The sequence below is a fragment of the Naegleria gruberi genome (assembly GCF_000004985.1).
Source record: "Naegleria gruberi genomic scaffold NAEGRscaffold_16, whole genome shotgun sequence".
Classification (NCBI taxonomy): Eukaryota; Heterolobosea; class Eutetramitea; order Acrasida; family Naegleriidae; genus Naegleria; species Naegleria gruberi.
The window spans coordinates 495,255-523,085 of NW_003163311.1; the positions used below are offsets into that span (position 1 = coordinate 495,255).

General features: G+C 34.1%; 18 protein-coding genes across 18 annotated transcripts; 10 read left to right on the plus strand and 8 right to left on the minus strand.

Annotated features, from left to right (window-relative positions):
* Positions 1–394: 394 nt before the first annotated feature.
* Positions 395–904, minus strand: NAEGRDRAFT_66066 (uncharacterized protein; the record flags this gene model as incomplete). Its single annotated transcript, XM_002678880.1, has 1 exon — positions 395–904. The coding sequence occupies one exon, from the start codon at positions 902–904 to the stop codon at positions 395–397; it is 510 nt and encodes a 169-aa protein (XP_002678926.1).
* Positions 905–1,020: 116 nt separating this feature from the next.
* NAEGRDRAFT_79267 (uncharacterized protein) lies at positions 1,021–2,191 on the plus strand (the record flags this gene model as incomplete). The annotated part of the gene is made up of 3 exons (XM_002678750.1): positions 1,021–1,154; positions 1,231–1,520; positions 1,598–2,191. The coding sequence occupies 3 exons, from the start codon at positions 1,021–1,023 to the stop codon at positions 2,170–2,172; spliced, it is 999 nt and encodes a 332-aa protein (XP_002678796.1). The 3' UTR covers positions 2,173–2,191.
* A 29-nt stretch (positions 2,192–2,220) lies between these two features.
* NAEGRDRAFT_79268 (uncharacterized protein) lies at positions 2,221–3,711 on the minus strand (the record flags this gene model as incomplete). The annotated part of the gene is made up of 1 exon (XM_002678881.1): positions 2,221–3,711. The coding sequence occupies exon 1, from the start codon at positions 3,637–3,639 to the stop codon at positions 2,221–2,223; it is 1,419 nt and encodes a 472-aa protein (XP_002678927.1). The 5' UTR covers positions 3,640–3,711.
* Positions 3,712–3,971: 260 nt separating this feature from the next.
* Positions 3,972–4,851, plus strand: NAEGRDRAFT_66069 (uncharacterized protein; the record flags this gene model as incomplete). The annotated part of the gene is made up of 2 exons (XM_002678751.1): positions 3,972–4,418; positions 4,480–4,851. The coding sequence occupies 2 exons, from the start codon at positions 3,972–3,974 to the stop codon at positions 4,849–4,851; spliced, it is 819 nt and encodes a 272-aa protein (XP_002678797.1).
* Positions 4,852–5,021: 170 nt separating this feature from the next.
* On the minus strand, positions 5,022–5,555 carry NAEGRDRAFT_38730 (autophagy related protein ATG8). The gene has a single exon (XM_002678882.1). It carries the CDS (start codon positions 5,532–5,534, stop codon positions 5,178–5,180), a length of 357 nt encoding a protein of 118 aa, XP_002678928.1. The 5' UTR covers positions 5,535–5,555; the 3' UTR covers positions 5,022–5,177.
* Positions 5,556–5,915: 360 nt separating this feature from the next.
* NAEGRDRAFT_66071 (uncharacterized protein) lies at positions 5,916–7,631 on the minus strand (the record flags this gene model as incomplete). Its single annotated transcript, XM_002678883.1, has 3 exons — positions 5,916–6,348; positions 6,447–7,387; positions 7,446–7,631. 3 exons carry the CDS (start codon positions 7,629–7,631, stop codon positions 5,916–5,918), a joined length of 1,560 nt encoding a protein of 519 aa, XP_002678929.1.
* Positions 7,632–8,143: 512 nt separating this feature from the next.
* NAEGRDRAFT_48104 (uncharacterized protein) lies at positions 8,144–9,417 on the plus strand (the record flags this gene model as incomplete). Its single annotated transcript, XM_002678752.1, has 2 exons — positions 8,144–8,534; positions 8,621–9,417. 2 exons carry the CDS (start codon positions 8,144–8,146, stop codon positions 9,415–9,417), a joined length of 1,188 nt encoding a protein of 395 aa, XP_002678798.1.
* A 568-nt stretch (positions 9,418–9,985) lies between these two features.
* NAEGRDRAFT_66073 (uncharacterized protein) lies at positions 9,986–11,982 on the plus strand (the record flags this gene model as incomplete). The annotated part of the gene is made up of 2 exons (XM_002678753.1): positions 9,986–10,385; positions 10,508–11,982. 2 exons carry the CDS (start codon positions 9,986–9,988, stop codon positions 11,980–11,982), a joined length of 1,875 nt encoding a protein of 624 aa, XP_002678799.1.
* Positions 11,983–12,060: 78 nt separating this feature from the next.
* On the plus strand, positions 12,061–13,944 carry NAEGRDRAFT_66074 (uncharacterized protein; the record flags this gene model as incomplete). The annotated part of the gene is made up of 1 exon (XM_002678754.1): positions 12,061–13,944. One exon carries the CDS (start codon positions 12,061–12,063, stop codon positions 13,942–13,944), a length of 1,884 nt encoding a protein of 627 aa, XP_002678800.1.
* A 401-nt stretch (positions 13,945–14,345) lies between these two features.
* NAEGRDRAFT_66075 (uncharacterized protein) lies at positions 14,346–14,771 on the plus strand (the record flags this gene model as incomplete). Its single annotated transcript, XM_002678755.1, has 1 exon — positions 14,346–14,771. One exon carries the CDS (start codon positions 14,346–14,348, stop codon positions 14,769–14,771), a length of 426 nt encoding a protein of 141 aa, XP_002678801.1.
* Positions 14,772–14,915: 144 nt separating this feature from the next.
* Positions 14,916–16,703, minus strand: NAEGRDRAFT_36239 (developmentally regulated GTP binding protein; the record flags this gene model as incomplete). The annotated part of the gene is made up of 5 exons (XM_002678884.1): positions 14,916–15,160; positions 15,250–15,891; positions 16,078–16,348; positions 16,455–16,538; positions 16,679–16,703. The coding sequence occupies 5 exons, from the start codon at positions 16,701–16,703 to the stop codon at positions 15,079–15,081; spliced, it is 1,104 nt and encodes a 367-aa protein (XP_002678930.1). The 3' UTR covers positions 14,916–15,078.
* Positions 16,704–16,818: 115 nt separating this feature from the next.
* Positions 16,819–18,357, minus strand: NAEGRDRAFT_66077 (uncharacterized protein; the record flags this gene model as incomplete). Its single annotated transcript, XM_002678885.1, has 4 exons — positions 16,819–17,240; positions 17,300–17,383; positions 17,445–18,151; positions 18,197–18,357. The coding sequence occupies 4 exons, from the start codon at positions 18,355–18,357 to the stop codon at positions 16,819–16,821; spliced, it is 1,374 nt and encodes a 457-aa protein (XP_002678931.1).
* A 516-nt stretch (positions 18,358–18,873) lies between these two features.
* Positions 18,874–20,068, minus strand: NAEGRDRAFT_57670 (uncharacterized protein; the record flags this gene model as incomplete). Its single annotated transcript, XM_002678886.1, has 1 exon — positions 18,874–20,068. The coding sequence occupies one exon, from the start codon at positions 20,066–20,068 to the stop codon at positions 18,878–18,880; it is 1,191 nt and encodes a 396-aa protein (XP_002678932.1). The 3' UTR covers positions 18,874–18,877.
* A 108-nt stretch (positions 20,069–20,176) lies between these two features.
* Positions 20,177–20,763, minus strand: NAEGRDRAFT_66079 (uncharacterized protein; the record flags this gene model as incomplete). Its single annotated transcript, XM_002678887.1, has 2 exons — positions 20,177–20,405; positions 20,558–20,763. The coding sequence occupies 2 exons, from the start codon at positions 20,761–20,763 to the stop codon at positions 20,177–20,179; spliced, it is 435 nt and encodes a 144-aa protein (XP_002678933.1).
* Positions 20,764–21,104: 341 nt separating this feature from the next.
* Positions 21,105–22,778, plus strand: NAEGRDRAFT_66080 (uncharacterized protein; the record flags this gene model as incomplete). Its single annotated transcript, XM_002678756.1, has 1 exon — positions 21,105–22,778. One exon carries the CDS (start codon positions 21,105–21,107, stop codon positions 22,776–22,778), a length of 1,674 nt encoding a protein of 557 aa, XP_002678802.1.
* A 106-nt stretch (positions 22,779–22,884) lies between these two features.
* Positions 22,885–23,532, plus strand: NAEGRDRAFT_66081 (uncharacterized protein; the record flags this gene model as incomplete). The annotated part of the gene is made up of 1 exon (XM_002678757.1): positions 22,885–23,532. One exon carries the CDS (start codon positions 22,885–22,887, stop codon positions 23,530–23,532), a length of 648 nt encoding a protein of 215 aa, XP_002678803.1.
* A 151-nt stretch (positions 23,533–23,683) lies between these two features.
* Positions 23,684–24,404, plus strand: NAEGRDRAFT_66082 (uncharacterized protein; the record flags this gene model as incomplete). Its single annotated transcript, XM_002678758.1, has 2 exons — positions 23,684–23,965; positions 24,156–24,404. The coding sequence occupies 2 exons, from the start codon at positions 23,684–23,686 to the stop codon at positions 24,402–24,404; spliced, it is 531 nt and encodes a 176-aa protein (XP_002678804.1).
* A 240-nt stretch (positions 24,405–24,644) lies between these two features.
* On the plus strand, positions 24,645–27,388 carry NAEGRDRAFT_48110 (uncharacterized protein; the record flags this gene model as incomplete). The annotated part of the gene is made up of 2 exons (XM_002678759.1): positions 24,645–25,413; positions 25,863–27,388. 2 exons carry the CDS (start codon positions 24,645–24,647, stop codon positions 27,386–27,388), a joined length of 2,295 nt encoding a protein of 764 aa, XP_002678805.1.
* Between the last annotated feature and the right edge of the window lie 443 nt (positions 27,389–27,831).

Here is a 27,831-nt window from a genome sequence, read left to right on the forward strand (position 1 = left end):
TCGAACCAGTCTCCCTCATCAATAGTACAATATCTCAGGGATGGACATTCAAAAATCTCGAACAACTCTGCAAAAGAACAAGTGGCAGTCAAATTGTGCAATGTCAAATATTCTAATACTGGTAATGATGCAATGTAAGAAATTCCACTCGCATCCATATTTTCCAACTCCAAACTCCTCAAACAATTAGTATATCTGTTGACGTATAGAGCTACATTATTCAAGCGTTTAGTACCTCTAATTGTCAGTGATGTTAAATTGTGCAACAAGTGTGAATCCAGATACATTCTTCCCTCTCCTGTCATCCAAAAATCCAAACGTTTAATATTCATAATGTTTACATTATCCAAATCTGAGAATAAGAGTTCAGATTGCAAACAGAGCTTTAGGCTTTTTAAATTTCCAAATTGTTGAATATATCAGCAGGTCTGTCATATTCAGAAGATGTTATTATTGCATTTTCCATAGAGTTGAAATATTTAGATTTTACAAACTCAATCAAATCTGGTCTATTCTCATCTAAATAATAATGGAATTGCCTCAAATGTCCAACTGCTCTATAAAATTGTTTAGAAACAAGTAAAAGCTTAAAACCCTCCAAATTTGGCAAATAGGATAGAATGACAGCAATTACATCATCACAGGCATTTTCCATCACATTTTGCCGATGTTTCTTCTTTGAATTTTTTAACTTTGCTTCATCACAAATATTTGAATATTTTCTCTTCCGATCCAGTATTTCCAATTCCAAGTGTAAATGCTTAGTACGTTCCCTAGCCATCAGGAGTTGAAATATTTGATCGGAGTTCAATCCCACATCATTCAATGCTACCAATTCATTGTTAAGATTTCCATCAGAAATATTTTTTACATCTTGATTGGATAAAGATGGTTGTAGAGACATTTTTTTGGAATTGTTGCACTTTTTACAATAACAATTTATTTTTAATGCACAATAGAAGTTCATATTTAAATTTGAATATAAAAATAGAATTTTATAATAGAATTTTATAAAAAAAAATGAGCGATTTGGCATCAAGCACAACATCCTATCATAGAGTTACACAATTTAATTCTCCTCATGCCTCCAATGTCCTTCCACAAATATTGAAACTCTTATCGGAGATTGAAAAGGAAAATCGAGTAAAAATTTTGTATGTTTGTGATGCTGGATCGAGAGCCATGTCGATTCATGATCAATCGGAGTGATTCTAGTGATTATGATGTTAGATTTGTATATGTTCATCCAGTTGATTGGTATTTGAGAGTTAGAGATGAAGTTGATTTGGAAATTAGAAAGAAGGTGATGATTAAATTGGATCATTTGAAAGGAGATGAAACTGAGATTGATTTTGTTGGATATGAATTTAGGAAAATGTTGAGCTATACTGCAAAATCAAATCCTACAGCAATGGAATGGATGGTTCAGAGTGAAATTATTTATTATTGTTATGATGAAAAGTGGTTGAAAGAAATGAAAGAATTTTGGAATGTTTATTATTTTAATTTAAAGACAATTGGTATGTTCTTTCATTTGCTTTTTATTTACACAATTGATGTTTTGAATAATTTATATTTTACATATTTGGAAATATAGTATATCACTATTTGAATATTGCAAAGGATAATTATTGTGATTATTTAAGAAACAAAGCAGAAGTGAATAGAAAAAAGTACATTTACGTAATGAGATGTTTATTGTGGGTTGAGCATGCCAAACTTTCTCACTTTTCAGCTTGGAAAAATGGACAAACTGTAGAAAAGATTACTCCAATTATACCTGTACCACCTTTCGATGTTAATCTTCTACTTTCTGAAACATTGGAAAAACAAAAGGAATATTTGGAATATCCTGAAAAGGATAAGTATCCAATACAGTTCAATTTCTTTGATAAGCAAACCCAAGCTCTTGAACAATTGAATTATTTGATTGATAGAAAGAAGGCTAGTTCTGGGCAATGGACTAAACAACCTAGAATTCCAGTATTAGACGATTGGCTCATGTTTCTTAGAATGGAAGAAAAAGTTTTTGCAGACAAGATTCTTTCACTAGAGAAGAGAAAGATTGATTGCATTACACAAGAAGAAAAGAACTCACTCCAACAACGATTCGATTCTTTATTCTATGAGCATGTTATGGGTTTTGATAAGATTCCATCTGTATTAGAATAAAGAGGTGAATTGAAAATGGAATTAATGTCTGCCACGAATGCCTGACTTTCAATGGTTAACTTCTCTGGTATTTTCAAGATCGATATCATAGTCAACTTCTGGCACTTCTGATTCATGATCTTGGTATAATTCAACTTTTTCGCTTTCTCTACGAACCATGAACCTTTCATCTCCTTCAAGACCGAATTCATTGGTGAGGGATTGTTCACGTTCTTGATTATTGGACTCATTTGACTCTTCGCTGTTATCACTTACTGATTGATCTTTGTTTTCATCACCCTTGTCTTCGTCATTTGAGTAAGAAGGAGCATTTAATGAACTTGTATCCTTAATGTTTTGATTTCCAGATTCAACTTGGTCATTTGTTGGAGATTCAATTGAAACACTTGGTTTAGTAGACAGAGTATCCATTCTTGTGTTTGGAGGAAGAGGCATTCCACTTTCGTCAACCGTTTTGCTGACCTCCTCTTCTGATTGTTGTGGAACTTCTCCTGGTGGAGAAATAGGCTTTTCATCCTCTTTCTCTAAATTTGTGCTGTCACTTGTCTGGGAATTAATTGGTGCTTCATTTTCTCCCAAGTTGATGATATTTGGTTGAAGAGGCTCTGGATTAATCATTGGAGGAAGAGGCATTCCACTTTCGTCAACATTTTTGCTGACCTCTTCTTCTGATTGTGAGGATTGAGCTGGTGGAACTTCTCTTGGTGGAGGAATATGCTTTTCCTCGTTAACTGAATCTGTACTCTCATTGGCCTGGGAATTACTACTACTATCGTCAGTAGCTGAACCTCTTTCCCTTGGAAGAGGTTCTGTTTGAGAAGAGCTTGTTTCCTGTGAAGGTGAAAGCGCAATTTCTGGTTCAGCAGTTGCTTTTTCTTCCTTTGGTTGTGATGCTGTTGAAGGATTTTGATTCTCTTCATTCTTAACAGGTTGTTGTTCTGAAACAGGTCCATCATTTGATTTTTCAGATTCTTCCTTTGGAAGAGGTTCAGAAGTTGGTTCAGATGACTTTGATTCATTTTCAATTGATTTTTCTGAAGGTTTCTCTGGAATTGGTTCAGATTTCAAACTAGCATCCTGCTTAATTTCAGTATTTTGCTTTTTGTTGGTAGTCCATAAATTACACATTTGAGAAAGCTCCCTTTTTGACATACCAAGCCATTTCTTTTCCTTTTTAATGTCATCCTTCAATTGTTGTAAATCTAAAGCGTACTGATTCTTCAACAAGGTATTCTTACTTCCCGAGTGAATGTTTTTAATCAATCTATTAAGAACCCTATTAGCTCTAATCATTTTCTTCATTTCATGCTTACTTCGCATTCTAATATCTAATAATTTACATGCGTACTCATTCTCATCTGATACAACAGCACCCTCAACCATGCAAATCATCAGCATCAGTATGATGCTCATCAAGAACAGAACCAACACCCCAACGGCCCTCTTACCACCCTCTTTTCCCTTCATGTTTCAATAATACAAATAAACCAACTACAGTCACACAGATCTACAGTGATATGCTTAGTGGCTTTTTTTTTGATCTGATATTCTACATCGAATCATCAACCCTGTAAAACGACCTATTGAGATGGTGGAGAACTAACTGTAGTGTGAGGTTGATAGCTGGAGAGCGCACATTTAAGCTAGTTATTGTAAAAAATTTAACACTACTGGTTGGAATGGATTGGATAAAATGGCATTGTATAATATGTTTGTTATCCATATATCAGCAATTTTCAATAGATTATGAACATTTTGTAAAGTATTATTTAAAATTAATTATTTAAAAATTAAAAAAAATGGCCAGTTTGGAAGAATTGTTGAGTAAACGTATTGCAACCCTCTCACAAAATCATACACAATTTCTTCTCACAACCTCGAATGCACCCAAAATAGCCTACTATATGGGTGAAGCACTCGATGCAAAGGATGTTACCTGGAAGAAATTTGTAGAGAAATTAAAGGCTGATTTTTCCATTGCGCAAGTGAGTGGTCAAATGATTCGGGATGGTTGTCTGGTTCGGGATGGATTTGATATATTGTTCATGCCGGGAGGGGATCCTGCTCAACACGTCAAGTTGATGGGCGAAGAGGAAGGTATGAGGAGAGTGAAGGAATTCTTGTCTCTTCCATTGAAGGGATATGTTGGATCGTGTGCTGGAGCTTATTGTGCAATGGCTATGGAAACTATGGAAGGTTATCCGAAATTACAGGAATTTATGCCAAAAACTTTGGATATTTTGGAGGTAATTTTATAATAATTTTTAATTATTTAATCGATTGATGGAATATTGTTACAAATTATAGGGATTTATTATTAAAGATAGAGAAGTACACAATTGGAAGAGAGGATTTGGAACATCATATGTTAAATTTACAGAAATTGGAAAGGAAATATTCGGAGAGAAGAGGGATGAAGCATCCATGTTTTACAGAAATGGTCCAATATTACATGTGACAGATTCATCTAAATGTCAGGTATTATGTGAATATACTAATGAGTTTACTGTCGATCCAGCTGTTCAGAAGGGATTCATGATTGGAAGTGCTGCCTCAGTATGTGGACGATTTGAGGGTGATAAGGGAAGAGTCTTGTTATTCTCTGCACATCCAGAAACATCTGGTGATGATATGAATCAATTATTAATCAATTCCTTCAAATTTGTTATCACTCCTTGAAGAAGAATCAAAGAATTTTGGAACATTTGAATTACCTGAAAAGTGGAGACAATGTCGGAAAGTTTGAAATAGAATGATGATCATCATTTCTAAAACAATGATCCATTCTAATATCATTCATCATAATACTACAAAATGATAATACTCCAATATATATATTTACATAAAGTATTAATCAAAGTTTTTATACAAGTAAAATTTACAAGCTGAATAGCGACAACTATTAAAAACTGTTCGACAATGAGTAATTATCGAATCGTGTGTGATGGTGGTAGTAGGTACTAATATATCTGATGATGAAAACAACACACAATATCATTAGAAATTTAGATTTCACCAAAGGTGTTTTCTCCATTGTAGGTTACATACAAGAAACCATCATCGTCCTTTTGTTCTTCATAAAGTTGACTCATCAGTGTGGCGCTTGGTGGAAGAACGTTATTAACGAAAATGAAAATATTTGTTGTTGAATCAATCTTGATACGTTTACGAATAATATACACAAATTGTGCCACTGTAAGATCGGCAGGAACTAAATATTTCTTCTTATCAATATCTGGGAAATTTGATTTATCAGCCTTTTCGCAAATGACTGGAATACGATCAGAGTAACGTTGTCTAATTCTAGAGGCTTCAGCTTGTCTCTTTTCAAAGGTATTTTCTGGGTCTTCCTTATATTTCATGATGATGATGTTGGTTTAAAATGCTGTTCTTTTTGATTTTTTTAATAAATTATTATTAATTATTTTTAAATCAAGGAGTTGTTTCACGTTTGTTTTGCTTTGCTTCAAAATAACTTCCAATTCATTCAAATAAAAGGTTACTGGAAGGTAATAGCAATTTGAAGAAGGGACATTCGTTGTAGTGTTGTTGATTCTAATTGGTTTGGGGGTAGCCTTTCTTCGGATTTGAAAAGTATTATCTTAATATTCTTCTTATTAAAACTTATTGTCCGGTCTTTTTTGTATTCGAATAGTTGGAAGAATTTGATTTTGACTTGGTTTGAATTAGTGTTTGTCTCATCCTTAGAATTTTGCTGGAAGGAAATTTTGTGCAATCTTGGTTTAAATAAATTCAAAGAATTCCCGCTCCAAATCTCCCAAACTTTCTGAAGGTTTAAAAGTAGGAATGTTTTCTGAAACAGTTTGTGAAATTTCTTGAAGGTATCTCAGTACCGATTGTAACCTTTCATCTCTTTGTTGAAGAGGAATAGCACCATTCGAAACTCCTTGAGGAGGCAGTATGGAATTGTAATTTGGCATTGTGATAATGAGTGGATTCTTTTGTCTTTCCAATATTTCTTCCATTTCTCTTACAATATTAGAGCATTTGTTTTTGATTCTCAAATATTTCTGAGAGAGTGATTGAAGAGCACGCAAATCCTTTTCCAAAACTTGAAAATAATCGACATATAATGATTTACCATTGGTTATGAGTGGAAGATTGTTTTGTCTCAACCCAGATTCAATTAATTTACAAATTTCAATGTGAATTTCACTAACCAACATGATGATAATCCCAGCATCAGAATAAATGTATCTTTGTTATTCAATACAAGATGTGAGATACATGCTGAATACATGCAATAAACTTACTTGAAAAGTTCATGTTCAGTGGACAGTGTAATTTTGAGAGCCATTTCCTCGACTAGACTCCTCAATTCTGGAATATTTCTGTAGAAGGATAAGCTTGTAGAATTGTAAGTGAAAATAATGTGTAATTGCATAAATTCTGTAAACCTTTCAGTTCTACAATCATTAAATAGTTTAAAATGTTCTGATTTGAGTGAAACGACAACTTTGAATACAAAATCAATTACTTGTTTGAATAGCATACAATTTTCAGATGTGACTTTTGCTGTTTTCATATAATCTAATGTTCCAGTTGTTAATAAATTATCCAATTTCTGATCTACAGACAATTCCACAATCCTTGGCATGTGTTCAATAAACTCAGGTAATGCACTAATCAATTCATCCATTGACTTGGACAAAAAGACAGTTCTCCTCTCTAAATTCTTACATATAATATCAGTTGTATCTTTCAAGCATTCACTCACAAAATTTTCAACCATTGACAAGTAAATCTTTCTCTTTAGAATATCTCCCTTTCCGTTATAAAATGCAGACAATTGCTGACATGCACAATACAAGTAATAATTCTGGGAATGATCCACAAACAATTTCCCAATTTCCACTTCAGCATTCTTTGCATACTGATCAGCCAAATCCAATTCAGCTCTCAATTGATGATGAATAGCCTTTATCGACAAGTAAAATGCATAAATACAATTTACATCTTCCAAATTTGAAATAAACTCATTTTCCTCCAATGAAATCTTCCTCTTTGAAATGTTCTCTATCTTTCCCAGATAATTATTCAGAAAATGTTCTAAAACGCCACGTTTAATAACTGGATGTCCTACACATATAAAATCAAAATATTCATCAACAAAAGTTCCATCACCTTCTTTTTTCTTTTTGAGATTTTCTTGATATAATTCCGAAGCTCTTCCTCTTTTTTTAGGTTCTTCATACTATTTAAATATTTAATTATTGAATAATTAAATAAATGTAATGGAATTAACTACTAACCACACATTCTAAATTTCTGGAAACACAATAGGAACATTTAGGCTCCAACTTGTCGCACTTTTTGTGATTTCTTTTGCATTGGACACAGGATGGCGTTGAATTATTGTTGGATTTTTTCTTTTTTTTAGAGTTTGATGATGAGGAACAAGTTGAAGGAGAGTCGTTAGCATTCTCAAATTCCGACATTTTTTTTGAATCATGAAAAATTTTGTAACAAATTCAGATATTTTCAAATAGCAAATTAACGTTAACTTTAGAATTAATTGTTGGAATATTACCTTTGAATATTCATATTAAAACCAATTTCTATGTAATTGCTCTTATAAAAGTATCACCTTATTCATTGACCTTAAATTCTATTGATTCAACTATACTCTATCCTTTACAATAATTCTAAACCAAAATATTCCATGGCAGTAAATGCGGCCAAACTTTACAACGTTCAGCCAAATGAACTCTGTTGGCCAAAATATTTCGAATTCGAAAGACATGGAAAAAATGGTGCGCGCTCATTTTTTCTTTCTAAAACAAAAAAAGCGTAAAACCTTGCAAGTGCGCTTTAAAGAAATTTCATATTTTAAAAAAACTGAATTCATCACTAACCATCATCAAAAACTTCGGAGAAAATTTTGCTCTAGTTGATGAAGAATTTAACGAATAATAATACGAGAAGAAATCTACTGAATACAATAACGAAAATGAAGGCTATGATTATTGAGGATTATTGTGAGGAACCAGATTTTAAATTGGTTACCGATTTTGAAAAACCTAAAGTTTCATCTTCCAAGCAAGTTCTTGTGAATTTAAAGACTGCTTCTGTCAATCCTGTGGATTACAAGTTGAGAAAGGGAGCAATGAAGATGGCTGCATCTATGAAATTCCCAGCAATTCTTGGAAAGGATGGTTCTGGTGTTGTGGAGCAAGTCGGAGCTAAGGTTGATAGATTTAAAGTGGGAGATCGTGTGACTGGATTCTTGCCAAATAACAAAACTGGAAGTTATGCTGAGTATGCTGTGTTTGAGGACGATGAATTGACACTCTATCCTGACCAATTGACTCACCAACAAGCAGCTGCATTTCCATTGGCTGGTAAGTTTCAAGCTAATTATTTTAACTAATTTGGAAATTTATCTTGTTTAAATATAATTGGAATTTCAATTAATAATTGATCACAGGATGTACTGTTTTGGAAATGTATAGAAGACATCCACTTATTGGAGAAGTTTTAGATAGAGAAGGTGAAAGTGCCTACAAGACTGGAAAGATTTCTGATGCACTCACTGGTACAAAGAAGGATTTGAAAATTCTCATTATTGGAGCATCTGGCGGCACTGGTAGTATTGCTGTAATGGTTGCTAAACAATTCTTGAGTAGATATTTCAACACCAAGATTTATGCAGTTTGTTCAGAGAGAAATTCTCAATTTGTTACTTCTCTTGGAGCTGATGTCGTAATTGATTATAACAAGACCTCTGCAAAGGCCGGTGCTCACACTACACACGCATCTGGTGGTTTGGCAGATAGTATGAAGAGTATTTGTCAATTGATTAGTGAAACACATGGTGACAAGTATGTGGATATTGTTATTGACACAGTTGGCGGATATTATTACTATGAGGATGTTTGTCAACATTTGGACTGTAAATCAGCTGAAAAGGGAGTTACATTCTCAACCATTTCTACACCTAATCCAAACGAATATACTTTGACCTTCTCCAGCTTGGTAAAGATTGGTTGTTACATTTCCTCAAACAAACTCAAATCAATGTCCAGCTGCTATCCATCCTATCATATGGTATTTCTTGGAAAGAATGCAAAGGATATGAATTTACTTTTGAATCACATTGTTGTTTCAAATGATGCCTACAAATTATTGCCTCTCATTCCATTCTCATTGGAAAATACTAAGGATGCTCACTTACAAATGCAATCTCAAAGAACAGTGGGTAAAATCATCATTGACATTGAATAAACAACTGTAAATAATACTCTTCACTTTCTACTGTAAATTGAAATTCGAAATACCCATAAAAACATTATTAGAAAATTGGGTATTCTACTGCCATTTCCAAATAAAGAAAACTGGCCATCACCCACGTCAGGTTATGAAATATCCTCCTTTCCCCTTAAATCACTTACTAGAATCAATTATCACTAGCCACATTTCTTAATACTCTTAATCACCACACAAGAGATTCAAATAATGCGTTTCATTATCCCTCGAGTAGGGACATTCATTGTGTGACTACATTGATTTAACCTGGTTTTCTCACTCTTTCAAGTAATACGGATAATATTCCTAACACTGACCCACTCAATAACTTAGTATCACAATTGTTGTAATAACTGATTCGATGTGTATGCCCTCTCCCCATAAAAAGAAAGAAAACTCTTTTAAGACTGTTGAACAAATTCAAAAAAAACAACACAAACAAACTCTCCTCCATTCGAACATCTCTCAAACACGATTATTATAACTGAGCGAGAAAAAACTTATTAACAGTCGGAAGAAGAAGAATAATACATCAAATATATAAAGAATGGCTCCTCAAAGTAATAAGTATTCTAACAAGGTGGATGATGAAGATTATGAAGATTCATTTTCTGCAGCAATGATGGATGATACCGGAGGTGATAATTCATATGAAAATAATAGGCTTCAGCTGGAAGAAACAGGAGGAAGACTACACATTGACGATCACCATCTACAAGAAACAGAATTACAAGATGTGGATTTGGTAAAAAGTTCAAATTCTAGTTCTGCCAACAGTAGAGAACCATTGAAAGAGGATGATGTGGCGGAGTTGAAAGTTATGACAAATACAAAGAAGAGATTGTCACCCAAAGAGATTTTAGCAAATATGAAATCAGTCTTGTTGACAAAGGCCTTTTTACAAACCATGTTATTGAACTTTGCCATTTTGTGCATGTGTATTTCGTGTAAGTTTTACTGTTGAATTTCATAGTAATGTAATTGATTATTATCCATTTCACATTTTGGGCAAATTATTTCATCATCTTCATCATCTGTTGATCAACATTATTTCAATACAATGAAACAGCTAGTAGTGTAGGATCACTTATCAATGTTTTTGCCAAACAAACCAATACAGACCGATCTGAAGTTGGTATTGTTTTCACAATCAGAGGTATCGGAGCACTTGTGACAACACTTATTGGAGGATTTGTCATGGATGCAATGAAGAAATTTATGGACAAGAAGATTAAGGATCATCACAAGAGAACTCTCTATGAAACTCTTACAAATTATGCATTGATTATTGTGTCCATTCTCATCATGACTCTTGCATCTGCATTGATGCCTTTTGGTTCTTCATTGTGGTCTCTATGTGCAATCTTCTTACTGTGGGGTGTAGGGCAGGGATATTTAGGTATTTGTGCTCAAGCTTTATTATTCAGTATTTGGAATGAGATGAAGATTAATGTCACACCATTCTCACAATTATTCCACTTTTCTGCAGGTCTTGGTTTATTCTTTGGACCATTTACTGTTTTGGTTGTGAATAGTATTTTGGGAGTTGATAATTCACAAGTTGTAGTTCCTGCTGATGAAGGTGCTGAATCATTGTCATCCATTTTACAAAATAATGTGACATTTATTAATTCTACCATTGGAAATTCTACTGAGGGAACACCAGCTGGATTTATTGAAGGAACACTCATTTCCAAGTCTGTTTTGGGAACTAACTTTATTGTCTGTCTCTTGTACTTGCTTTCCATTGGTTTGTTCATTATTTACATGGTCTACATGTGGATGAAGAGAAACGAAATCTCTGACGATGTTAAACCAATCAATGATGGAGAAGAGGATGACACTGCTTCTGTTGGTAGTATTGAACATGGAGAAGCAAAGAAACCAAATAATTCTAGAACTGTATTCCTTACCAAGCTTTTTGTTACCATTTTGGTTGCTTTGGCTCTTTTATCATACTGTATGGCTGAGAGCACTTATGGTAACGTTATTTATTCATACTTGACTGCTATGGAATTGGCAGATGACAGTGAAGCAAACATGATCAATTCTGGTTTTTGGCTGTTGTTCACAATTGGCAGAGGTATTGCCATTCCAATTTCATATTTCATTCCACCATTTATCATGTTACTTGTTGACTTTATTGGAATTACGATTAGTGTTTCGTTATTATGGATTTTCTCTACCAATATTTCAGTTTTGTGGGTTGCAAGTCTCTTGTTAGGTCTTTCCATTGCCAGTTTGTATCCAACAACCATTTCAATTCCATCATCAGTAATGAATTTGGAAATTACTGGCTTAATGACCAGTTTGATGGTTTTGGGAGGCTCTGGAGGTGCAATGTCTGGTCCATACATTACCCTTGCTCTCTTCAAGAAGATTAGTCCAAAAGTTATCTTTGCAACAGTTACAATCAGTGTAGTTTGTTTGGCCCTCGTTATTATTTCTCTATTCATTTTCAGCCGTATTTACAATAGAAGAAGAAATACCAAAGAAGTTGCCACTCAATCTGAAAAAGTTCATGAAGTTTCTCCAGTTGAGTAATTTTCTTCAAAGACTTTAAACAACGAGAAATCAATTAATTTAGTTTACAATAAAAATATTTATTTCAATTAAAAAAAAATGAAAGAAAACAAACATTGTGATGAAACAACTCCTGGAGGATCATCAGGAGAAGAAGGAATTTCAGGAAAATACTCTCAAATATTAATTGCCATCCTTCCCACATTTCTAACGAGTATTCTCGATGTTTATATTGATATGCACTTGACTAAATATTACATGGAAGATATTTGTAAATATTATTCGGATAAATCATGTATAGAGGCTTCAAGGTTTGGATTGGTAAATTCCTTCATCCGATCATTAAGTTTAATAACAGATTTCTTCAGTGCAACCTTGATTGATTCAAGTAGCCTTGGACAACAAACTCTCTTGATGATTTGTGCACCAATTTATTGGATGAGTATTGTTGGATTGTTTTTGGGACCTTCATTGTATAGATCGGAGATGATTCCCACATTTATTTGGTTTATTATTTGTTCATTATTGAAGAATATGGTACCACTGAGAGTTTTATATGATACATCAATTGTGAGAATGTGTAAATTGTGGAATGTGAAGGATAGATCGGATTTATTTTCTGTGAAACATCAAGCTTCAATGTATGGAGGAGTTTTGGGAGCATTCTTGCCATCGCTGCTGAGATTTATATTATCTTCGTTGACTTTGAGTGAAAATCAAATTACAAGAGTATATATCATGATTGGAAGTTTACTAATTATTGGATCTTATGTATTCATGTCGAGTTTCTTTCGAAATTCAAGAGAAATGAATAGTTTCAAAAAGGAAAAAACAGAGGAAAAGAAATCAGTCTCATGGATTCCTGCATTGAAAAAGTGCTTTGAAAATAGAGCCTTTGTAGCTCTACTTTGCTTGTTTAGTTATGAAACATTGAGAGGATTATTGTGGAATGGTCTATACATTTTCTACATTACTAAAGTATTGAATTTGGAGGGAGCTAATTTTGATTTTTGGACTGGAGTTCTCAACACGACTGGAATGATATTTGCCATGATATTCTCCCCACTATGGCAATATATGGCTTCCAAGTATGGTAATTATAATACTTGGCTAGTTTCATATCTAGTTCAGATACCTATTGGTGTTTTTGTGTACTTGTTTGTGGATTATTCGAGTACAGAACCTCAAATTTGGAATTATCTTCCATTCTTTGTCTTGCTGACAATTACTGGAAGGTCTAGCGGATTCCTTCTCGATAGTATCAAGACTACCGTCTTTGATTATGATGAATTGAGAACTGGAGAGAGAAGGGAAATTTCTTTGGAGGCCACCTGGTCGTTCCTACCAAGATATATTGATTTAATATCTAGCTCTGTATCTTTTGGAATTTTATCATATTTCAATACTTATGGACTGTCTGTTGAGGAGAGAACATCTTTGAAGAGTGGAACTTATACCCTAATGGGAAAACACTCGATATCTGTGCAAGCTGCTCTACTCCCAAGCTTGACCTCAATAGTATGCCTTTTCCTCATGTACAGATTCCCAATCAACGATCAAAAACATGCCGAAATTTTGGATTTAATCAGGAAGAGAAAGGAAGAGGATAATCACTCTAAAATTATTGATCCATTAACAGGAGAGGAAATCATAATCCATGAAGAATCCGACAAGAATTCTCAAAAAATCAATAAGAAATCAAGAGAGGAAGAGGATTATTTCTTTACCTTTGAATTGGACATGATAAAGAGTAACACTAGTTGGTATGGTAAATGGTTGGTAGAAATTGAGATTATCACCACCATTTCCATGACCATTCTCTTTGGAATATTTGGCTACAAATTTATAATGAATGTTTTATTTGGTGAGGATATCTACGCAAGTTTATTCCTTTGGTTAAGCTCTGTAACATTTACCTTGTCCACATTCTTCCTCTCCAGAATAAGTGTTGCTAAGAAATTGAGGAAACAAAATTGTTTTTGAAATATGATCTCTGCATTGAAATGATTCGTGCATTACTTTTGAAACGCCCTCTCATGTTCTGGTATGTCTGTTACAATCTGTTGATTATAAAATACATTTTAGTAAATGAGGACATTTTTTTAAACAACAAGATTAGTCTGTCACTTCGACGAATCATCTCAAATATAGATGTATGAAAAAAAACATGGCAGAACGGAAAACTAATCTCACACTCTTTTTAATTTTCTGCCTGAGCATTTGTTGTCTTTGTTTGTGTTGTGTGAATGCCACTGCTTCAACATGTAATAGTCCACATGCAAACATGATATCGAGCTCTAAAAGAAGTGTTGTTGTTTTGGCAAATGAACAGCTTCTAACAGGAGTAGTACCACTACGACCAATGTAAGTACTATTAAACATACATGTTTATTCGAAATATTCAGAAATTGGACGAAAGCCAACCTTCACTCTCAACCTCTTCTTATCCAATTTCTCCAGAGGCAAAATATTACATTGACAAACAACCATCCACATATCACATTACAGGTCCACTCAATCTCAAACTCTCCAAAAGATCAAGAACATTTCATGGCTCTGACCAAGCAACCAAATGTGTTGCATGTAGGTTAGATTGCATGAAGAAGATCCATCCAGAAATTGGTTCCTTCTTTGAATCATGTAGAAATCAATACTATTACTATGGTTGTAAGAAGAGACATCCGTGCTATGAGGAAGGTGATGGAGATTTTGTGATGGAGATGGCTATTGGAATTTGTTTGGAAAAGAATGGATGTATTATGAGAAGGGAATTCCTTAGTAATGTCGACGATGATCAGGATGAACAATAATTTAGTTTGCATTAACAAGTTCTGGCAATTCTTTGAAATTCTTCCTTCTCAGCACCTTGTTGCCATTCAAGTTCGAATAAATGATGATGGAAGATCTGTTCATTGTTTATCTTTAGAATGGAAACTGAATATTTTAGATACAAATTTATAATAAATGTTTTATTTGGAGAGGGATATGTACGCTAGCTTATTCTTTTGGTTAAGCTCTGTAACATTTACTTTGTTCGCATTCTTCTTCTCGAGAATAAGTGTAGCTCAAAAATTAAACAAATAAATTACTTTACAAAATATTACTAGCTCAATATTATTAACCAGATGTAACAAGTTGGACAACGTCTTCATCTGCCAATTCGTGACTCAAACCAACTCTTTGAGGTGTATGTTTAGCTCTATTTGTGTTCATATTATAGAATAACGGAATATAAGAAGTAATAGGAGAAAAAAATAGAATAAATAAAAATATTGTAAAAAAACTTACGATTTGCCCCACACAATAGCATATTTAAAGTTCTTCTTCATGTCCTTGTGTACGCTGTTACAGATATCTTCAATTGTGGAACCTTCTCTCAAAACGACTGGATCTTTGAAATCTGGAGCACAACCTCTCTTCTTGGTATAAGCTCTAACCAATCCCAAGTGTTCCCAAATTTGTTCAATCAAGTAATCCAAATTCAAATCCCAGTTACATGATATCACAACAGAGTTTTCCCTCTTGGCCAACTTGTCAACTTCTTCCAAAGTTATGGTATCGACCTTGTTGTAAACACAGAGACACTTAATATATTGTCTGTTACCTTCCACCAAATCAATAAAGTCATCAATTTCAGCATCGTATCTGATAACAACTTCAGCATTGTGAATCTTTTGTTCTCTCAAGATGTCAGAAACAAGCTTTTCAGTAACACCCTTAGTTTGTTTACAAGTTGTTGTAAATCTGAGACCACCAGTTTTAAGTGGTTTGAAGTACATGTTTGGTTTTGGTTTGTTCAATCTGATACCAACACTTTCCAATTCTTGTTCCAAAAGATGTTTGTGAATTTCACCCTTTGAGGCATCCAACATCATCAAAACCAAATCAGCAGTTCTTGCAGTAGCAATAACTTGTTTACCTCTTCCTTTACTATTTTCCATAAAGTCATTAGTAATATAATCAATTTTTAAATTATCCAAATATTTCAGCAAATAGTTTTGATGATAATTCAAGTACATTCCGTTTTCAATAGAGTAATCATATTATCATTTGTTATAATATTATTATTATTGTTAATATTGTTAATATATTGATAATGATAATAAACAAACATACCCTTCAGCAGCACCTTCAATAATACCAGGCAAATCCAAAAGTTGGATTCTTGATCCGTTATATTCAATAACACCAGGAATACAAGTCAATGTAGTAAATTCATAGGCACCAGTTTCAGATTCAGTTCCTGTAATCTTATTCAACAATGTAGATTTACCAACAGATGGGAAACCAATCAAAGCAACACGAGCATCACCTGCTTTTCTGGCTTCAAATCCATCACCACCTCCACCACCTCCTTTCTTTTCAGAGTCAATGAGTTGTGAACGTACTATCAATTTATCAATTCAATAATCAAGTTGAAATTTTGTATCATTCCATATGTGATCGGATTGTTGTTGTTGTTGATATTCATATTGTTGAGTGTTAATACTTACACCTGGCCAATCTAGCCTTCAACAGACCAATGTGGTATTCAGTGGCCTTGTTCTTTTGGGTTTTGTTCATTTCATTTTCAATATCTATGATTATCATCCGATAAATATATTTAAATTAAATTCCAAATCAACAAAATTATTATCAGTGTGATAATATATCCATCACATTATTTTCCATCACATCATTAATTAAATATATTACCGAAACAAAAGTAACAACTCACCCTTTATCTTTTCTAGAATGCCCATTTTTAATTTTTTTAAATTCGAATTTTATTGTTCAATTCTTTCTTTTCTATTTTTCAACTTTAAAGTCACACATGAATAGAGGTGCACCTATATTTAAAATTGTTGATGAAATAGTTTATCGTTTTTCAGTTTTTGTATCGTTAGATTCTTTTGGTTTTCTATTGTGTCTCTTTACAGCAATGTAACGTCTGTATACCCACTTTTCAACACTCTTTCTCATCTTTTCTTCATCCTTCTTGTACTTTTCAATCCATGGGTGTGAAACGAGTTGAGATGCAGATGGTCTTTGCTTACGATCAAATGTCATGCATTGATAAACAAATGATTTAAATTCAGGTGAATATTCCTTTTCATCGATTGGAAATGGTTCAGCTCCAGTCTCTTCCAAATATTCAAACATGGACCAAATTGTAAATTCTGGTTTGAGTGTGAATGGGAATATTCCCATACCTAATTGAGCTATTGTCAAGCCAAGTGACCAAATGTCGCTATCAAAACTATGTGATTGTCCTCTAATTCTTTCAGGAGACATGTAAACTGAAATTAGTTATTCATTGTAAAAGTTAAATAAATTAGTTATTTTGACTAGTACGTACTATAAGTGCCACAAAATGTATCGAATTTGGCTGTCTTTTGAATTTCTTCCAATTTTGATTTAATCCAGAAACCACTCATACCAACTACATTATTATTAATTGAAATAATAGATATTAATCATACAGCTATCATTTAGAAACTTACAATCTGCAATCTTACAGAGACCTTTGCTATTGAGTAAAATATTAGCAGGCTTAATATCTCTGTGAATAATATAACATTCCTCATGAATATATTGTAAACCTTTCAAGATTTGATAAGTCATTCTGCTGAGTATTTTCTCTGGAATCTTTTTAGATATTTTAATGACATCTTCCAAAGATCCACAATCCATATATTCCAAAATCATCATTATAGCTCCTTCTCGGTAATATGAGTCAATTAATTTGATAATGTGAGTATTTCTGTTAGTGTAGAGAGCTTTAATTTCGTGTATTATAGACTTGGCCAACTGTTTTTCTACATAGATCTTTTTCATGGCATAGACAGTCTTTTTCTTTTCTGGGTCATCCTTATTTTCTGAATTAGAAGGCTCAAGTCTTGCTCCAACTCCAATATCAAATTCGGAAGGTTGATGGTACACTTTGAATACAGAAGCCGATGATCCACTTCCTAATTTTACAAATCCAGATAATTCCTCATATCTAATTAATCCTGTTAGTGAATTAAAATCATCAGCACTTGGTGATGATGAATCTTTTTCCAGAGAGGAAGCATTTGTAGTGTTCAGTGTTGATGGTACATCGAATATTGTTGATTCAATAACAGTAGAAGAGAGTGGTGTCTTTTCTCTGTCTATTCCTCTAGGTCCTATACTTAATTCATTTTCATATTCAAACCTCTCGTGAGATCTTGAGAAAATTAATCACTTTTAATTATTGCAGTGAATAACCTACATTCTTACACTGTCCTCATTAAAACTCTTCTTTTTACTAATATTTTGTGGTACCTCTGGTTCTTCCAATTTTAAAATTGGTTTCTTGGGTGATTCAATTGTTTCAAAATCGACATGATCCGAAGGATTACCCAACATTAATTTTGCTTTTGATTTCGACATTTTCTATCCAAATAATAATTATCCACAAAACGATGCCAAAATACTTGTCGTGCAATGCTTTTTTTCTTGAGGACAAAAGAGAGTGATGTAAAATTCTTCCGAATCCAATTAAAATATAATTGTTCAAAAGGTTGTTTTTGTGTTGTGTGATGAAAAAGTTCTCCTGCTTTTGAATGGTGTAATTTTTTTTAAATAATATAAAATGAGAGCAAACCACAATTTAATGTTGTGAATTGGTTGAAGGCAAAACTTGAGAGTGTAAAACTTACCAAGGAATTAAACCGATATCAAGATCTTCTATTGCTGGTCTAGTTAGGTCCTAAAAGACAGCTCGACCCGTTCCCGATGATCAATAGAATTTCGTGTCTATGTTGTAGGGGGTTGGTGATAAATACCAATTCACGATCTATAGGTGCCAGTACACCACTAATATCATTCTTTTATCTTTTTTCAAATAGAATACTTTGCAATTGATTTCAAAGTATTTTCTAAAATAAATTGATTAACACAATAATTGAGTTTAATTAGAACCTTCTTTATTTTCAACAACAGGTTGCTGACATGATTCAATAGCAGCCAACAAGTTTGATACATTTTCACTACTCTTTTTGAGATGTAATTGTGTTTGTTGCATATTTTGAAGGGTTCTTGTCATTCCATTACTCAATCTCATTAATTCTACATTGATATGTTCCAAAGTATTTGAGTACTTGGTGTGAATTGTTTGCTCTAATTGTTCATTTGAATGTTTCAAATCTTTCATTCTGTGTGTAACTTTAAGAATAATTTGATTAGGATTTTTCAGATCATGGCTTGGCTCTCCAGTTAGTGCCTTCTTCAACTTTTCAACTGGCTCTGCAAGAGTAGAGGTCTGTAATTCACTCTTAAGCTTGTTGAGAACACCAGAGAAATAAGTTGAATAACTTGGAGATCCAGATGTTGGTTGAGTGTTTTGATTGTGTGGAGGTGTTTTTGGTGGTTGTGGCTCTTCATCTGATATTTCATTATTTACATTTGTTTCACCATTGGTTTTTTCCACAACAGTGGTGGTCGTTTCACTTGTTGATGTCACTACTTGAGAAGTTGTTGAAGGAGGAACAGTTGTACCTTGAGGTGGTGTCGAAGTAATAATACTAGTAGAGGTAATAGCTTGATTGGTTGTGGTTACAACAGTAGCTACATTACTCTTGAATGATTTCCAAAAGGTTGACAACTTTCTGGTGGCTCCCTCCACAAGAGCTGCACCTTGTTGGGATGCAGTAGGTGTAACTGGTGTTGCAGATTCCGAAATGGTATCTGAAATTTGTGGATTGGTAGTAATGGATGTATTGGTTGTTGTTCCTTCACTCACGTTCGAAGCACTTGATGATGTCCTTTCGTGAGAGGCAACAGATGGCGTTGTCAATGTGGTAGCTGTGTTTGTTGTAGTAGGTTTTTGAACAGTGCTTGTTACAGTAGTGGTTACAGACAAAGATGTAGTTGTTGCAGCAGGTTGTTCTTCCTCCTCTTCCTCATCTTCTTCATCGTCTTCTCCTTCAATTTCCTGTGGTTCCTCTTCTTCCTCATCATCCTCTCCGTCCACATTTTTACCTTCATCAATTACCATAGCAACAACATTTGCTTGATTTGTTGTTGGTTCTTCAATTTCTTCTTCTTCCTCCTCTTCCGAATCTTCACCAGCAATAACTTTCACTTCCTCTTCTTCACTCATTTTTTGATTTTTATTATGTTTGATCAATGTAAGCCGGACGAATAATATTATCTGATGAACAGACGTATGTGTTCTTTTTAAATAATTAGTAAAGTATTACAAAATAATTTATTGACCTTCAAGCAAGTGCTTCTTGACAAGAGATTGAATGTTTGATTTATCGGCAAATCCAACATGTCTGTAAACAAATTTACCACCTGGTTGAACAAAGAAGAGAGTTGGCAATGCTTCCACTCCGAGTTCTCCAGCAAGATCTGGCAAGTTATCAGAATTAATGGTAACAAGTTCAATCTTTCCATTATGTTCAGTGACTACATTTTGAAGAATTGGTCCAAGCCTATGTATTATTTAATCATTTTCAATCATTATTATTAAAATTTAATATTATTTTGAATATTAATTCATCATTAATCCACACATTCCGAATAATATCATCCGAAAAGAATCACAACATTTAATGAATATTAATTAATAAACATTAAGACTTACATTTTACATGGTCCACACCAATCAGCATAAACATCAATAATGAATGGCTTTGTAGTTTCCTTCAAATGTTTAATGAAATGATCATCATCCTTGATGGAAATAACATGTTCCGAAGTGGCAGAGGCATAGAATCTAGTTTGAAGAGATGTGATTCTCAAATTCTTAGAGGCAACTGATTTAATCAACTTGGATGATTGTCTGAGCATTTTTTATTGTATTTTGGCTTTTTAATTGATTGAGTTGTTTTGCAAGCTTATATTAACAATGGAAATGCATTTCGGAGAATCCTCTCAACCCGACCATTGTTTAATAGGAGGATTATTAATAATCTTAGTGCCCTTGATTTATTGAATTCAAATACTAGCTGAAACTTAAATCAACCTAGGATTGTAAAGTCTCAATGACATAACTATTGCATAATTATAAATCTAATCATATGATCACTTTAAGGAATATACAAGTTCATTATTTGAAAATAAAATTGATTAATTGGGAATAAACTTTATCTCTCTAAGGCTATGCTCAGCAACAACAAAAGATAAACAAAATGACAGCACAATCATCAATACCTCTCAAATGGCCTTCTTTGATAGAATTTCTACCAGTTGTCTTGGTTGGAATCATCATAGAGTGGTGTTGGGCAGATAGGAGTGGATTTGCTCTGGCCCAAACTCCAGAAATCAATCAGTATTTAGGATTTAGGATCATCACTGAACAAATTAATGCTTCTTCTACAATAGTTTCGAATATTTCATCATCATCAAATGATTCGCTAATATGTCATCCAATATTATTGAGTCAAGGTTTTAAGAGTAACTTGGGGCTGTGTGATGATTATTTTTCTTCCTATATTGTAATGGGAACTATTCTTTCATGTTATTCTATTCTTTTGCTGATAACATTGAGTGGTCTGTTCTACAAATTGAGGAAATTAAAACAGGCTGAACAGTTCAATCATTTAAAGGTGAACTTTATCAGTGCTAGAAATCCTGTCCTTATGATTTGGGGTGCAGTAGTTGGCTGGTTGTATACCTTAATCATGTCATCGAGGGTATTGATAGGTCGTAAGATATTCCCCTGTTTTTTATTTTCTCTAATCTACTACTTGTCTGTACCTGGATTGGCCAGCACTATTATCATTAGATGTGTTAGACTTATAGCCCTAACAAAGTTGCACGAATTGAAAGTTAGGATTGGAAAACGTGAAATGCTCCAAGAGAAGGAAGAAGGAAAAATAAGTACAATTCAAATAACGAATAATAAGGAAGTGAAACAATTTGAAAATGAAAGTAATATCCAAATTGTCATTAAAATGGCAGAATCCTTTGATAATATTATGCCACCTCCTCCAATCTATAACAAACCTCTCTCCACTGACCTCTCCAATACGACAACCACTGTGACAACAATGACAACAAATAGCCAAGAGGAGACAGACACCCACTCAACTAGAGAGCACAATTCATTTCATAATGAAGTTTGCGAAATGAATAATCATCAAAGAAGTAATTCTGTCATATCCAATGAAGGCTTACAACCATCATCTGTGAGTACCCCAAGCACTGTAAATACTTTGGTTTCCTGTGGAATGAGTGTTTCTCCATCGAGAACCTATTCTTCAGCAAATGGTGTTCTACATCTAATACAATCAAATGATGAAGAACCATGTCAACAACATTCTATCATTGTGGATATTACCAAATTGCACGAATTGGATCTAAGTACTCGACAAAATGAACCCAAACAAGCAGATAAATTCTATGGTAATGAATTCAGATTATCTAATGTAAATTTTGAAAATGGAAAATTGTTGAGATTGTTAAGATTTCTAACAGGATCCAAATTCATCTTGATATTTTACATTCTCATATTGGGAACTCACACATTGGTCTATTTGATTGTGGGAATTGTTGATTATTTCAATTACAAAAGTCCAGATCCAAAACTCAACAGCATCAATAAGAAGAATGCCTTTGTGGTGGATACATACCTATTCTCCCCAAATGGTTGTGGAACTGGAAGTTACAATACTAATTACTTCCTTGGAATGTTATCAGTGTATGCTTCATTTTCAGTCTTGTTGGCCATAGTTGCCATTGTAGTGATGAAGAAGGATGTTTGGCAAGTGAAGAGAGAAGTTGTACTAGTTGCCATTAATTGGATTCTATGTATTGCAATTTTTGGTATTCCAAATATGTTCAGTAGTATTACCACATTGTAAGTATTAAATCTCATGTGTATTAATGAATGATAATAATACTTCGAATAATAGAGTGGATTATTACTTTCCATGGACTTCTACCATCCTCTTGTCATGTTTATCAGACATGATAATTTCCTGTACTATTCCAGTGTTCTTCCTACAGCAAGTGGACAATTCTAATAGCAAGAATAACATCAAAGAAATTGGAGACGCTGATCTACACAAGTGTTTAAAGAATCAAAAGTGGAATGGTCTCTTTTTAAAGTATTCAGAGCAGTGTTTTGCTTGTGAAGATATCATGTTTTGGAATGCTGTAGAGCAATTCAAGAGTGTTACAGCAGAGAGGCTCAAGAGAGAACTCTTCTACAACATCTACAGGACCTATATTAGAATTGGAGCACCACTAGAGTTGAATATTGCACGAAGAGAGTTTGGAATACCAGAAATTGAAAGTCAATTTAATGTTCTATGCAAGCAAGTATCCTATCATCATGAAACTTTATCAGTTGTAGGGAAATCCAATAATAATAATAATAATAATAATCATCAAATGGGAATGTCCAAGTCGAGATATGTAGACTTGTCCAGCAGTGAGAATATTAGTGTGAGGAGTGATATCTTTGATCAAGTACAATTAGGTTGCGAGCACAATATGAGAGACAACTTTTATAGATTTAACTTGACTCATAGTGAAATGTCTGCTAAATTGGTGCGCAGAGGGTTGGTGCATAATGATGATAATGAAGGTGTCCTGTTCAACCCGGTTGAATAATTATCTTCAAGAAAACAAAGTCTCCACTAAATTACAGCAAAGAAGCTTGTTGCATTGTTTTTCTTTTGAGATTTATTTGAAACGGAATGCGACAAGAGGAGCGCTTTAAAAAACCGTTACGAAAAAATTAAAAAAAATTCTTGAAGCTATAATGGCCAAATTCTCTTTCGCTGACAAGCTTGTCTTCTTGTGGCTCATCATTGACTTGCTTGTGCACGGCATCTTGGAAGCCTCCTTCGTGTATTTTAGTGTAACGACCACTGTTGCAAAGGCTCAACCTACCACTGCTATTGGCAAGTGGTTGCTTTGGACATGGACAGAGTATGGTTCAAAGGCTGATTCAAAATGGTTAATCTTGGATCCATGTATTGTTTCTGTGGAATTATTGACTTGTACTTTTGACACCTTGTTGTGTGCTATTATCTTGTATACTGTATGTTGTTATTATTCATCCGAATGTGTTAATTTATTATTATTATTATTGATTGTTAATTTGAAAATATGAAAATAATTCAATAACACGAAAAATTGTTGTAATAATCGATTATCGATTCTACATAATTCTGTGATGTATCAAAATACTATTTGGAAATATTGATTATTAATGTAAAATATTGGAATAGATGTGGACAAACAAACCAAGCAGACACTTCTGGCAAATTGTTTTGTGTACGTGTGAGTTATATGGCGACTGGATGACTTTTGTGCCTGCTATCTTTGAAGGAGGAAGCAATTTAAATATGGATCCTTTCTACTTCTATGTTTACACTGTTGGTTCCAATGGTGTTTGGGTTATTGTGCCTATTTTAATGTTAATTCAATCATACAACTATTTGGTATCTGCTTTGTCACAAAAACAAAAGAGTAATTAAACAGTTATTCTGTTATTATTTGGTTCATCTCAGAATTATTAGTTGACATCTGACTTTTGGACCCAATTGCAAAGTATTGAACCTCAAACTAGTTGTTTTATACATTCTATTTGTATCTTTGAAATAATTAACCATGTCAAAGGAATCTCAAGCTGTTGCATTTATTTTTAAGGAAATTAAACGTTATGAATTAATATTTTACCGCCTTAAATAACAGTTATTAAAATCATTTTAAAAAAAATGGCTACTCAAGCACCACCACAATTAAATCAATCCTTCAGTGGTATTGGTTTTGGTAATCATCATAGGCTTCCTCAACAACAGCCCCTCAAGACGCCAGAACGAAGACCTCTAAGGGCCTCTTTCCAAGCATCATCATCATCTCAAAAGACCACCCTATTGAATCCAATCATCTCAAATACACCAAATATCCAACCGACTCCAATTCTTAATAATAAGGCAACACCAAGTACACCAACACCAAATCGTCATGCTCATCACTCTCGATCTAAATCCTATTGTGGAGTTGCACACTATGGCATTGGCTCCACCACTGAAATTATCATTACCAGTAAATCAAGGCTCCAGAACAAGTTGGTTAAGGAGGAACCTGTTCATTCGTCACCTTCAATGCTATTGGATGATAAGGAGAATGCAGTGAATAATCTACCACCACCTCCTTCTCCTTCAAAAGCTGTCCCCCAACATTTCAATTCGGATGCAATGCCATCTTTGCCTGCATTGGCTGCTGTGAAAAAGTCTTGGCAATTGAACTCACCTCAAAAGAATGGATCCACTCCGACAAAGAAACGTTCAACATCTTGTTTAACTCCATCGACACCATTGAGTATTTCAACAAGTTTGACCACCATTAGAGAACCTCTTACAATGGTTCTCACCCCAAAGAGTAGAGCAAGATATCAAGGTATTTCAGGAACACACAAATTCAATGCCTACAGTAGAATTAATAACATTGATGCCATCTCTATTTCTATATCTGAAGATGAAGGTACTGAGGTTTGGTGTGGTGAACGTAAGGGTATTATTGCAGTAAGTGTTTTCAATTGATTTCTGACTAACTTTATAATACTATTGTTTATATTGATATCAAAAATTTACCAGATATTCGACACCAATTCTTGTAAACCAGTATCAACAATATATGAGGAGAAGGAGAAACTCTACGTTTCATGTATGTGTCCAGTTGGAGAATTCATGTGTGGGCTGGTATGGCAGATGGCAGTATTAATATTTACAATATCAAGAAGAGGTGCTTGGTTAAAAATCTTCATGGGCATATTGGAACAGTGACAGATATTGTCTATCTTGGCAATGATGTGATTGCATCTTGCTCTGTTGACTTTTCTATCAGATTATGGGACAGTTCATCTTTTACACCAAAGGTAAATTGTATTGGAATGAGATCACTTTGGGTCAATACATTGTGCTCAGTTTCAGGGTTGTTGTGGAGTGGATCCGATGATTCTCTGATTAGAGTATGGGATACCAATACTGGTTTAACTATTAAGGAAATTACACACTCACCTCAATTGTCTAAAAATAAGAGTGTTGAAAGTTTGGATGATTCTTCCTTTGTGTCATCTTTCTCGAGTGGTACTTCCAATCATGATAATTCAAAGAATAGTATAACTAATGCAGGCGTAACTCAATTGAGTTATTGTACCAAGACGAATAGAGTATGGAGTGCTTCCAGAGATTGTAGTGTAAAGATTTGGAATCCAACAAGTTTTATTTGCGAACACACTATTAACTTTCCTTCCTATGTAAATTGTATGCACATTGCTGGTCAGTACGTGTGGGTTGCTACTAACAAGGAATTGTCAATCTGGAATGTTAATGACAAGTCACTGGTTGCCAGATTTCCTGTCAATGGCTTTGTGTGGTGCATCAAGACTGTTGGAGATAGAGTTTGGATTGCATGCAGTGATAAATCAATTAGAGTTTACAATATTAATGAAACTGGTGTAACTCAAGTGGAGAAGAGACATTTTCATGGCTCCAAGAGATTATCCTCAGAATTTATTTTAATGGATGTAACATCACCACTTGGTCAGCAGCCAATCATGCCACTATTCCCCACCAATCATCATGATAGTGAACAGGCTGAAGAAGAGCAACAACCAATACAAGTTGAAGAAGAAGTGGATGACGAACATCTGTTGATTAAGGAAATTAACTACAATGACTTTGCTCCTTCCCAAACAATGACCTTAATTGTTTCAACTGCGCTCGAGCAACAACAGATCGGGGCACAAGAATCAAGACCTGTAATTGGTACATTTAGCGTTGATGATATCTCTATCATGCTACAAACTGATGTTATGAACATTGACGAAGCCAAAAATGATGATTTGACTTTACAAAAATCGTTTGATATTTTATCTTCAGAACCGAGCTGGATTAATTCTGAAATGGTGGAAATCTCTCCTTTAAGGGAACCTCCATCATTAGAAACATTTCAACTTCAATCACCATCCAACAGAGATTCCGAGCAGAAATCTACTACTACTGAGCTTTCCTCGTTCACAACATCTCCCATCAAAAGTTTACAACCAGTACCTCAACAAACGATGAAGCAATTTGTTGAATCCACTATTGATTCTGCTGCATTGGTGCAGCAGCGTAATACATCGCTTATTCTTCCACCTATAGACAATTCCACCTCCATAACAAATGTAAAAATTAAGCGAGCCGTATCGGAGGAAAATAATCAGTCCTTATTAGGATTTAAGGCTGATTCACCAAAGCCACAATCCATAGAACTGCGAGAGTCTTCTAACTCACCCCAAAGTTCTCCTTCCTCCTCTGATAATTGTCTTAGCTTTTCCAATGCAAGACTTTTATTTACTGGTGACGACGTAGTGGATTTTGAAGAACCTCACCACAAGTCAAGAGGATGCGCTTCGATATTCGCTAAAGTGTTGGGAAGGGTTTTTGCGTGCTTTTCACTTCCAAATAAATAACTTGAACATTTTTGAAATCAATTAAAAAAACTATCAACAAACCTCCAAACCTTACAAAGAGCCACCAACAACATTGTACTAGAGCTTTAAGAAGAAAACAACACCATGACACGAATTGCACCCTCAACGGATAAAGATGAAGAAATGGATGATAATCATGCATTATCAGATGAAGACTCTCAACAAGAAGAGGTAACTCCAAAAGAGAGGAAACCACCAGCCTCTATCAAGTGTCTCTTAATTGTATTGGTGGTTGTCGCTGTTGTCGCCACCGTTCTTCTTCTCACGACCATTTGGATTTCATGTTTCTCATCGAGTGTTTCATCCCTTTCTGTCTCACTCATGTCAGAACAATTTACCAAAATCATAAGTTTCACAGACTCTACTATTAAGGATGTAATAATGGTCTCTGAGAATGCAAAGAATACCATGTGGTGGGATTA

Excerpts from the sequence above, each read along its gene's own strand:
- NAEGRDRAFT_38730 (XM_002678882.1), bottom strand. The coding sequence starts at position 5,534 with ATGAAATATAAGGAAGACCCAGAAAATACCTTTGAAAAGAGACAAGCT.